Consider the following 12,390-nt stretch of genomic DNA (forward strand, 5'->3'; position numbering starts at 1 on the left):
TTTAAAAAAAGATAAAATCATAGATAATAAAGAATAACTTTTTGAAATGCACCAAGAAAAAACAAGGGAAAATTTGGATAAATGCATTCAAATAAGAATATAATTTGAAAACTACACTCTTATTTAAGTTTTTGGAAAAATACACTTATATATATATATTAAATTACTAAATTGCCCAATCTTAATATTTCTAAAAATCTAATATATTGTTAGGGGACATGAAGACCTACAAAATCCGCCTACCACCCATTTTCTCTTTGGAGTTTAATTCGAAGAAATGGCAACGTTATGTAGATTTTTGGGCTATGCGTTTCTAGTTGATGAGTAACCAGTGAAAATGAACCTAGCGTTATCTGATTTGAAGAGGAAGATGGTGAGGGAACGATGAAGTGCTGCACATGCATCACTACTGAAGAAGGATCATAGAGACCTTGCAAGACGGGTTTAAAGAAATAAGTGATGGCAAGTTCTTATCTTCCGTTGCATAGGCAAGGGTGTGTCTCAGTCCGAAGCTTGGTGTTTAGCTTTAAAACTTGCAAAATTTCGGACAGTTTTAGCTTTGGTCGCTTCCCTTTCAAGAGTTTCAGTTTGTTTAGCTGCTGGATACTCTCGTTTTTGGTATGGTCTCACTCTCGTTCAAATTTGTTGATATTTGGAGTGTCTTGGCGGCTTCCATCTAGCTACGCGAAGATGGGCGTATCCGGAAGTGTGTGTGATGAAGTAGTAATCTTGCTTGCTGGGTTATGAAATCCTCGTGTTCCGGTTCTGAGATTTATATATTAGTTTCGAATTAATATCTTAATTATTGAAATATTTTGGGTAAAAAGGTAATTCATAATCAAGAAAGTGTAATTTTAAAAAAGTAAAATAGAAAATGCAATTATCAAATTTCAAATCCTAAATAGGGTATTTTGCAAATTATCCCAAAAAACAAACTATATATGTTGTAAAATTTAAAGAAATCTAATATTTTGATATCTTAATTAAAAATAAAAAGAAAACTCAATATCATAACATCCAAAATATCATATATCAATAAAATTTACTAAAATAATGTGTCATATGCTACTATGTATAAAATCTACTAAAATAATAGGGCTATATTATTTAAACAAAATAGCATTTTTCTTTATAAATCCTGCTAAATACTAAAATAATATGTGTTAAAGTATATTTTTCAAACACAACATGCAAATATAAATTATCTTAAACATATTTTTTTCTATAATATAAATAAATAAAATTTTAAAATGTATTATAGCAAAATGTATAAATTAAAGAAAAAACGTATTTTAAAAGAGATTATCTATTTGATTATTTTATATTATTATTATTGGAACTAACTCGAAAATATATTAGTAAGTAATAAAATTTAATAACAAAGTAAAATTTATGAAACAAATCACTATATGTTAATAATGCCGAATAAGAAATATAAAAATAAAATTATGAGTTACACAATATGTAATAATAAATTGAAATTTATATTTTTTTTTGTCAGCAAACAAAGCAGACTCAATGAAATTTATATATTTAAAACATTTTTAATAATATCAAATATATTTATAAAATAAAAAATTATATGTCAGGTTAAAATCTAGTTTTGATTATATTTTGGATATACGAGTACCGATTTATCTCTTAGTTCTTTCGAGTATTTTAAATCCAAAGATAGGAAAGAACTGATTAGATATTTATGATTATTCAGGTCAGTTTGATGTGATTTTTTTGGTTCAAATAATAACTGTCATTGGTTGTAATGAATTTCTGCAAATAAATTTTGGTCGGTTTCAGTTCAATTCTTTTAGGTTTTAGTTTAGTTGGATAGAAAAACTAAGAATCGGGCAAAACTTGGAATTTTTCAAGTTCAGCACAAATTTAAAATAATGTTTGGATAATTTAATTAAAATATTGGATAATTCAGATTGTTTGTATAAAATATTGTGTAACTTTTTTATTTTGCATAAAAAATATTAAAGTAATGTTGGATAAATTAATTTTCTAATAACTTAAGTTTTCAAATATTTTTAGATATTATCAAATATAAAAATTTGGTTTCTAAATTATATTTAATACTTCCTCTGTTTCAAAAAGATCCATATTTTAGAAAAAAGATGTTTCAAAAAGATATACTCTCTTTGTACCATTTTAAGTGGTGTTTAAGGTTTTTACCCAAAAATTAAGAAAATAAAAATTTCTATGTAATTTATTTTGGTTTCATAAAATTGCATTAAATAAAATCAGTCTAACCAATAAGAAAAACATGTAGTATTTTGTAACTGGTTACAAATTTTAATTGACATTAAATTTTATCTAGAAATGTGAGAACATCACTTATTATGAAACAAAATAAAAATGCTTAAACACCACTTAAAATGGTACGGATGAAGTATGTTTTACATTTTCAATGCATAAATTAATTACAAAGTGTAAACTTAAAAAAACATAATGGTGTTTATAAAAAATTTATTGGTTAAAAGTTGTGGGGAATAGTTGATAATAGAAAATATTGCATAGATAACTAAAATTTGATATGTTTTCTTAGTAAATGTGAAAAAACTAAAACATACATATTTCTGAAACAGATGGAGTATATTTTATTTTTTCAAAACTAAATATACATATCATTTTTAGGTATTTTGATTTGGATATACCGATTTATCACTTAATTCAGTTAGAGTATTTTAAATCCAAAGATAGAAAAGAACTGATTAGATATTTATGATCATTCAGGTCAGTTCCATGTGATTGTTTTGGTTCAAATAATAACTGTCATTCATTGGTTGTAATGAATTTCTGCAAATAAATTTTGTTAGCTCCAAATATTAGTTAAAAATTAAAGAATATCAAGTAAGTTTATCTAAATTTATTTAACATTTAGACCAAAAAGAAAAGTTTTATCTAACCCAGTTTTATACGGGTAAGGCTGTATTTAGGTTTGGTAACGAAAAAAAAACAGATAATTCCAATAAACATTGATCCTAATTCGTTGACAAAAGAAAACGTTCGTCGTTATTCAAGCCAACCAAAGTCAACGAGCGAGCAAAATGTGTAGATGCGGTCAATCTCTTTCACAATGCCACGTGTCATAATCTTAGATGCTTAACACTTTTGCCACGTCAGCAAATAGCAACTCTCAATCTCGTTGTTTGTTGTCGTGGTCAACTTGGATCAGAAAGAAATACAAAAGCACCAGTCGAGCCGAAACGAACCAAATAGGTAGGAAGAAGAAGAAGAAGAAAAAAAAAAAAAACCAATCTCGATGGTGTCTCCGCTTCGTCAAGTTATACAGTACCTTTTCTCATTTTAAAATCTTTGTTTTTTTCCTTTAGTTTTCTTCGTTCTTTGATTGTTGTGTGAAGACGGTTTTGGTGAGTGTGTTTTCATTTTGTAGGGCATTTATCAGTCGTAGACGGCGTAAGAAAATGGCGAGCGGTGGTGGTACCAGTAGCAAGGAGAAGAAAGGTTTCTCCGTAAACCGTAAAGATTACAAGCTTATGGAAGAAGTTGGAAATGGTGCTAGTGCTGTCGTCCATCTTGCAATTTATCTTCCTACTAAAGAAGTCATCGCCATCAAGTGTTTGGATCTCGATCGCTGCAACACCAATCTGGTTCCTTTCTTAAACCCATCAAGTGTTCTGTTTTTTTTATCAAGTTTTTATTTAGGGTTATTAGTTTTCGATGATGGTTTTAATCTCAAATTAATGTATTTGTTTTCGGTAGGATGATATAAGGAGGGAGGCTCAGACCATGAGTTTGATAGACCATCCGAACGTGATAAAGTCGTATTGTTCGTTTGCGGTTGAGCATAAGCTCTGGGTCGTCATGCCTTTCATGGCTCAGGGTTCGTGCTTTCACCTTATGAAGGCAGCATATCCTGATGGATTTGAAGAGCCTGCTATATGTTGTATCCTTAAAGAAACGCTTAAAGCTCTTGATTATCTTCATAGACTCGGCCATATCCATCGAGATGTTAAGTCTGGGAACATACTACTTGATGATACTGGAGAGATTAAGCTAGGCGATTTTGGTGTCTCTGCGTGCCTTTTTGAAAACGGCGATAGGCAACGTTCAAGAAACACATTTGTTGGTACTCCATGCTGGTTGGTTATTATTGTCGGTTTTCTTCAATCCGGTATTATTAAGCTTCACACTTTGCTCTCTACTCGACCATTTATCATTTCTGTTTGTAGGATGGCACCGGAAATCATGCAGCCAGGAAGTGGATACGATTCCAAGTAAGTCCTTATGCTTCTCTGCCTGGTCCCTTTGTAGATAGTGTTGTGATTGGTTGGTTTGGTCTTCTGTACCTTCATTACAGGGCTGATATTTGGTCTTTTGGAATAACTGCGCTGGAGTTGGCTCATGGTCATGCACCTTTCTCTAAATATCCACCCATGAAGGTATTCAATACTTTTCATATTTGTACTTAAGACTTGAGAGCAGATCTTATTCATTTTCTTCCCTTGTAACAGGTACTCTTAATGACGATTCAAAATGCTCCCCCTGGCCTTGATTATGACCGTGATAAGAAGTTTTCAAAGGTACTTTGTGTTAGATTCTTATGTTTATTTTCCGTTTGCAAGACTTGTTCTTAACTAAAACATGTTCAGCTGTGCCCCAGTCTTTTAGAGAAATGGTAGCGTTATGTCTGGTGAAAGATCAAACAAAAAGGCCAACCGCTGAAAAGTTGTTAAAACACTCGTTTTTCAAGAATGCAAAGTCTCCAGAGATTTGTGTGAAAAAGTTATTTGCTGATTTGCCACCTCTCTGGACACGTGTTAAAGATCTTCAGGTTTGCCTTGCTTTTATCTCTTCTCCGAGCTTGCTGTACTCCTCATGTTTTGCTCGAATTCATAAGAGTCGTTGTATGACAGGATAAGGATGCTGAGCTTGCTTTGAAAGGACTTGACCAGGAAGCTATATCAAAGGTTTTGAAATTGTGACTTAAGACTCGAAATTGCACAAATGCTTATTAAAAGGTACCTTTCATGTCAGAGTGAATACCAAAGAGGAGTAAGTACTTGGAACTTCAATATTGAAGATTTGAAAGAACAAGCAGCTTCGGTAAGCTATTATGCTTTCATAATAAACCATTGGTTGCCATCAAATAATCCTGTGGTTACATTCTTTACCTGTTTATTTTTTTGTGTGTGCAACAGCTAGATGATGATGACATCTTAGAAGAGGGTATGGAAGAAGATGATTTTTTTGATAATAAGGCCAGTAACAGAGGACAAGTGCCATCAGAAGACATGAACGGAAAGGAAAAAGTTTCAGATTCTTTCAGTTTAACTGCTTCGCCTGTTGAACCAGCAACGCCAAGTCCAAAGCACGGTGTCCCACAGGCCAAGGCTAAGCCATTGAGAGTCCAGGCTCATGAGAGTGGACCACAGAAAGGCCATGTTTATGCAAGGTTTGCCATTAGCTAATTGTTGTGTTTAGAGATGATTGGATTACAATATTCCACACATCATGTCTACTTTATCTACGCAGGCCGGCTGCATCATCCCGTGTAGAACCTAGCTTTACCGGAGCATTGAGTCTTCCAAAGCGTGCTTCAGAAAACAGTTTCTCAGCTCCTAGCAAATCTTCTGGAGGTGAGCAAGTACATTTGCTGCAATGCAGCTTATTATTGTTTTTTTTATTTGTTGCTTAGAGTGGTGTGTTCTCTCTCTCTCTTGATTAGGATTCCGTGATTCTCTGGCTGACAAGTCAAAGGCTAATGTGGTTCAAACCAAAGGAAGATTCTCAGTAACATCAGAGTACTTAGATCTTGCAAGGGTGGGTTTTATGATCTTTTCCTACTTTAAGATGACTCTCCTTGCCTGAGCTTATTCATACTCCTTTAATCTGTAGGCACGCCCTTTGAGAAAATCTACCAGTGTTGGTTTACTCGAATCTAAAATGGTTAGTTTTTGCTAACGCATTTAGTTGGTTTGCTTTCTGTCTCCTAATCTTACCATTCTTTTTGTTTTTCTTCCGGCAACAGCCCATCAAGGAGTTAATTAGTCGTCCTGCGTCTCCTTCGCCTCCTTCGTCTCCTCCGTTCATCATGCCTCAACTTCAAAATCTGGTCCTTCAAACTTCAAAACAACAGGTGTGAGGAAAAAAAAAACACATTTGCATTGAGACATGAGTTTCTAGTACAGCTCTCAAGTTTTGTTTTTGTCTTAATGTAATTTCAGGAACTTATTATTAATCTACTGAAAAACTTACAAGTTACTGAAGCAACAGATGGTAAGATAGAGACACTTCAAATCTTTTTGTTTTGCTGTAGTGAAGAAGTATGGCTACAGAGTTTAACTCTCCTCCTCTGTTATAGGCTCTCAAAATGGAAAGTTGCCACTTATGCCTGGAGGATCTGACATCAATGGAACTGTGAGTAGATTTGTCAACTTTTTTCTTGGAATTATTGACTTGATTTCTTCACGTAGACCTCTTATGCAGTCCATAATCACAGGTTGTTGAACCAATATCTTCAGAGAGAGAAAGGCTACTGCTTAACAAGATATCTGAGCTTCAGTCTAGGTTCTTCTTCTTCTGTCAATCAAATCTTTCTTTATAGAGATCAATGTGGTGTAGTATTATCTAATTGCTTTATAAAAATTCAATTTTCTTTTAGGATGAAAGAGGTGACTGAAGAACTTGACGAAGAAAAGTCAAAACACGCACAAGTATGTTAACACTCTTTATCTAAAAAATAAATCCTTTTAAACGTCACATTATCCTAATCGCTTAACCGTGATGATCATATCTTGTGTTTGTCAACAGCTGCAGCAACAATTGAAAACACTGCTGAGTTACGCAGAAGCTTATGCAGAAGAGTAAAAGTATGTTTTTGTACACTAAAACACAGAGGGGGACAGATTTGGTTTTGTTTTATGTGAAGAAGCAGACATCGGCCATTTGTTTCTCACCGATGTCTGGAACTTTTGTTTTTATTTTTTGTGCTGTAAATGAAACTTATTACATTTGTATTGTATCCACCAGATTCTTTTACTAATAATTACATGTGAGTGATTCATAAACACATTTGTTCTAAGAGAAAAGCTCAAAACTTGGTTGCTACCATTTCAATTTTTCTTTTCTTTTTTTTTTTTTCCTGTAACAGCCATTTCAATTAGTTTGCTCTTTTTAGTAGCAGACTTAAGATTCATATTCTTATATATTAATTCTTGAAATGTCTTAAATCTTTATGTACAAGTAAAATTATTTTTCTAAGATAAGTATGTATTCTTAAAGAGAACCCGTCCATCTGAATTTTCAAATTTTAATCTAATTTTGAATTTAGTAACTATATATATATATGTAGAGCATAACTATAAAATCGACTTTATATCATTGTTAAAATCTAATAATCACATGAATACAAAATGAAATTTTTTAAAATAATATAAAACTGTCATGAAAACTAATTTAGTTAGATAGATATTAAAAAAATAATATGAAATTTTATGATTTTGTAAAGAAATTTGCAATTTTTTTAAAACTTGAATTTGACAAAATCGGGTTTTAATATTGAATCGGGTCATCGATTTAAGAGAATTTAACCAGTTTTGACTGAGTTTACCAGTTTTGACTGAGTTTACCAGTTTAATTCAAATCCATTTTAGCACAACCCAGTACCAGTTAGAAAAGAGAGTCAAGCTCCGACCAGCCGGTCCGGTCTAGTTTTCAAAACAGTGGTCTAAAGGATTGTAAAATTATTTGTTCACATAATAATATACAAACCATAAACGGATATTATTGCATCAATTGTTTTTTGCTTTCTTTGTTTTCCTTGAGTTTGATTTGCGTTTGTTCACGACAATCCCTTATATATTAAAAATAAGCATTGTAATACATGCATTCACACTATAATAGACACGTGGTAGTCTCACAATGATTTGATAATAAGTATGCTAACGCGTTCAAACTATATTCATAAATGAGTTCACACTATGTACTTTGTGTTTTTTTAATATAAAACTCACATACATGGTTCCAATAAAACTCTGAATTTTTTTTGTTCGAATAAAAATAGATAACGAATCAAAATCCAAACTATATATATTATTATTATTATTTACGGATAAAGTTGAGCAAAATATTCATAAATTTTGATTTGATTCGTTATCTTTTTTGATTTGAACCAAAAAATCTGGATTTCCGTAACTCTACGAAACAAATCAAATACTAAAATACAATATCCAAAAAAGAAGCAAATCATAAATACAAATATTTTTAGGAACATATATCTAATTTGATATGTTATATGAATATATATATACATATATGTAAAGAATTATATATATACGTTATATATATTATACTTTAACTATATCAGTTTTAAAATATTTTTATGAATTAAATTTATTATATTAGGTACTAGAATTTAAAAAGTTAAATAATGTTTTATTTTTGTAATACAATGTTATTATTAAAAGTTTCAATTATTTTTAAAAATTTATTTTATTTACGGATCAAATCGGATATTCTTTAAAATTCTAAAATATTTCGGATATCCGAGTCACCGAATATCTAGGTGGCTAAAGATCGAATCAACACGAATGCTTTCAAATACGCAGATATTCGATATGTGCCTAACCCTACTTACGGATACAATTTATTTTCTTTATATGAAAAATTGACTAATGTCAAGGCCTTTTTTATTTTAAATTAATTTTAATTCTATTTTTCATGTATTATTTTGAACAAAAATGTCATTTAATATTAATTAACAATATCGTTATATATTTGTTAACTATTTTTATATACTTTTTACATACATATACATGTGCACCTTGATGTGAGCACTTTATAACTAAGTATTAACCACAACTGAAGTATCTAATTTTTTTGAAAGTTGAAATATTTTTTCTTAATGCTTCTTTCACTACCGACCAAATTGTAGTGAAATAATTTTTCTTAATTATTTTGTTTTCTTTTTCTTAAACTATTATCTGTTTAGAAACTATAATATGAAACTATTGGTTCAACATGACGACTATCTAAAAATTATAACATGAAAATAACCAAATAATATTAATTTTTGGTTTTACCGAAAAAACCAAAAAAAACAAACATGTTAATCGAATAAAATAAAATGAATATTAATTTAAAATAATAATTATATTTTAGAAGATTTAAAACCAAAAAAAAACTTAAAACCGAACCAGTATCCAGATTAAACAGATTTAATATTTTTTATTAAAAATAACGAAACTAATAATCACATCCCGCGCAAGGCGCGCGGGTTATTACCTAGTATAACATTATAATGGAAACAATATTGCATAAAATAAAAGCTACAGATCTCACTTCATCTACATTCAACTCCTTTAGCTAAATCTAATGTTGTCAAGCCTTCAAGAATCAAATCACTTGTGGTTCCAGGTATCTTCTTCTTAGACCGCCTCCAGCGCACGAAATACACAACCATGTACACAGCAATAATGATCAATACGGAGACCGCACTAGTAGAGAAAGACCACACTGTATCTGGAGATATAACCGACATTGAAACCAAGTAAGAAACATATAAGGGCACTGCAATCCACATGAACCACACATAGACTTCACCAGCTGGTAACAAACAGAACGCCATGAAATCTGCTCCAACGAAAGCCATACTATTCACATTCCGGAGAACATAGAAATATTTATGATTCATCATTATAGTACCAACACTCTTCTTGCTTTCCTCAGCTGCATTTTCTTGGTATACACTGCCTGGTGGCCTGCAAAGCTGTTTGATAAGTAGTTGTGATTATTAGTGCGGCTATCACTAGAAGCGCAGCTCGTGTTCCTTCTGATGTCTGGTTCCTGTACCGTGCTGTCCGTGTGAACCAATGCTCTGTGAAACCAATCGGAGTTCTCAAGACTTCCGACACTTTCTTGGGTTTTGGCAGAGAGTTTCCGGTCTTACCTCCTGATTTTCTAACAATGTTTTCGATGTTTCTGTTCGTTTGATGTTCCCCCTGGTTCTGTAAGATATCTGGAGCTGTTAAACCGATCCGGTTATGACTGTTTAGGTTAACCGCATGACATTTTACCAACAGCTTCACTGCTTTGAATCTGTTGTGATATGCTGCTAGGTGCAAGGCTGTGTTACCGTCTTGGTCACGTTTGTTTTAAAAATTGCATCTCTAGCGATTCAGCGTCTGCTTGACGCAGACTCTGAACCCATCCTAAGAGCAGTTCAAGCTCTTCGTACCTGTCGTTTAAAACCGCGATGTGTAGAGCGGTTTCACCGTTGACGTTAGCATCTCTAATGCAACCAGGACAAGCTAAGAGAAACTCTGTCATGAGATCAGTCTCTCCTCTTCCCACTACTTGATGAAACGGCGTCGTGCCTTTATCCAAAAAACAAACTATTTCATCATTTCATAGTGAGGCCAAAAGAAGGAAAATAAAAATGAAATCAAGTAAAATGGTTGGGAAAGAGTATTATGAGTCAGATATTTGGTTAGTAATAAATACAGAATAGAGATATACGCACCTTCTCTTCCTGGAAGGCGAACAAGGTTAGGATCTACCTTGAGTAAACTTAGAACCAACCGTGTTTGACCTTCTTCTATTGCAAGATGCAATGGACTTAAACCATATGTGTTAAGTTTTCTAGCAAATGATGGCTTTAGATTCATAATCTCCATGGCTAAAGGAAGGTTCCCAGAAGCAGAAGCTACATGAAGAGGAGTGTTGATGAACGGTACTGCATCAATGCTTTCAAGAATGTGTGGATTCTCATGGATAACCTCATACAATTCATCGAGATTTGAGTTACTATCAATCTTGGATCCATTGGAGAAGTGTCAAGAACAAGAAGAAGAAGAAAGAAGAAATGAAAAAATGTGGATTACTTTGATAATTTATGGATTTTTATCGTATGAACAAGTATACAATATGAATATGTGAAATCGTATAAAGAAGTAATTTGTGTTGTCTCATTAGAATAGCATAAGCTCCCTATTTATTCAAATAGAATGTCCTAAGATGATAAGGAGTAGGACTAGTTACATCATTATCCTAAGATATATAGGATTTATCCCTAATAATATGATCCATCGTTTGTTTAATGGAATGGGTTTGATTTGACTTTGGCTTAAGCCAATAAAAGACAAACACTACATGAACTCAGAAAGAGACTACAAAAGTCAGTAGTGTTTGGCAGAGTGTTATCGGTTTATATGCCCATCTTGAAGCCTAATATATAAGGGCTTACTGTGACAGTGGCTTTGAAACTCCAACGAAATCACTGTCACCGGATTTGGCTTATAGGCTTTAGCAACAAGCTGTTGAATTGTTCTTAGGAAATTCCCTGGATTTCATCTCCTTCGTTTTTCCTTGCTGGCCTACTTAAATCCTTAGTTTGGAATAAAGTTGCCCGGTTTGGATTAATTTTTATTACTGGAAGAATCTTTCCAAAAGAAGAACCTATTCATATCGATGCTTGGATCTCTGCTGATGAAATCCTTCTATTCAGTAGAGCTTCTGGAGGTCTGTAAGACAGAGTGAGAATCTGATGCTTTTTTGCCATTAAGCACATGCTGAAAAGGGAATGGATCATGGCAAAAAAAAAAAAAAAAGGAATGGTACAATAGTTTTTTTTGGCTAAGAAACCGGAGAGAAGATACTCGAACCGACTGAGATGGTGAAAAATAAAAGTTGCAGTGGAAGATTGGTCAAAGAAAAAACAAAAGTTATGTTTGGTAATTGAAGAATAATAAAGATAGAGATCTCTACCGAATGAAAATCAATGAAAAGAATTCTCAAATAGCAGAAAATAAAACAATTTTTGCTCTAGAATTATACATAACTTATTCTTTTATAAATTAACATATATTAAAGAAATCTAAGTATGTCATAGTAATAACTATATAATTAATTACATAAATTTTAAAATAAAAAAATTATATTTTAAAAACTGTAAATAATAAATGATACAATATATATATATATATATATATTATATTTGAGTTTAGGATTTACTGATCATGGTTTAAGGTATAACTAGGTGTTTTGCCCGTACACGCGGGCTTAATCATTTTACAAATATTTATTAGATTAACTTTTTTTTAGTTTTTTTTATTAATTTAAAAATAACTTATTATTTATGTTTTCAAAAAAGTAAATCAAACATCAAATTATATATATATATATATGACGAAACAATTAATTAAATTATATATTGTAAATAATTAAAATATATATTATAAAATTTTTAAAAGAAAACAGTCACATATTAAAAATATTGTAAAAAATATCTTTACACAAATTTAGTTGATTAATATTTAATTATGAATTGTTTATATGTTATTATCCTAACTTTTAAAATTGAAAAAAAAATTAAGATAACAACACAATATATAAGAATTATCTTATTTTAAAAAATCGAATATTATAAAA

The 12,390-nt window shown here is 31.5% G+C and overlaps 2 protein-coding genes across 3 annotated transcripts; one reads left to right on the forward strand and one right to left on the reverse strand.

Annotated features, from left to right (window-relative positions):
* Positions 1-7,082, forward strand: LOC103833932 (serine/threonine-protein kinase BLUS1). Of its 2 annotated transcripts, XM_009109980.3 has the most exons (19): positions 8-3,291; positions 3,395-3,611; positions 3,724-4,103; positions 4,194-4,238; positions 4,322-4,403; positions 4,476-4,544; positions 4,625-4,795; positions 4,878-4,931; positions 4,999-5,067; positions 5,163-5,416; positions 5,497-5,600; positions 5,690-5,784; positions 5,860-5,910; positions 5,993-6,100; positions 6,189-6,240; positions 6,326-6,381; positions 6,464-6,531; positions 6,626-6,677; positions 6,775-7,082. In XM_009109980.3, exons 1-19 carry the CDS (start codon positions 3,263-3,265, stop codon positions 6,829-6,831), a joined length of 2,013 nt encoding a protein of 670 aa, XP_009108228.1. In that variant the 5' UTR covers positions 8-3,262; the 3' UTR covers positions 6,832-7,082. The 2 variants fall into 2 exon arrangements, with proteins under 2 accessions (XP_033136351.1, XP_009108228.1); XM_033280460.1 differs by having other exon boundaries at positions 1-3,291; positions 3,724-4,238.
* A 1,983-nt stretch (positions 7,083-9,065) lies between these two features.
* LOC103833966 (ankyrin repeat-containing protein BDA1) lies at positions 9,066-12,177 on the reverse strand. Its single transcript, XM_009110011.2, is given in 5 exon segments — positions 9,066-9,721; positions 9,723-10,115; positions 10,117-10,337; positions 10,484-10,756; positions 10,759-12,177. Coding segments are annotated over 5 exon segments (1,332 nt in total). The 5' UTR covers positions 10,787-12,177; the 3' UTR covers positions 9,066-9,304.
* Positions 12,178-12,390: the final 213 nt, after the last annotated feature.

Source organism: Brassica rapa, chromosome A09 (genome assembly GCF_000309985.2).
Source record: "Brassica rapa cultivar Chiifu-401-42 chromosome A09, CAAS_Brap_v3.01, whole genome shotgun sequence".
NCBI lineage: Eukaryota > Viridiplantae > Streptophyta > Magnoliopsida > Brassicales > Brassicaceae > Brassica > Brassica rapa.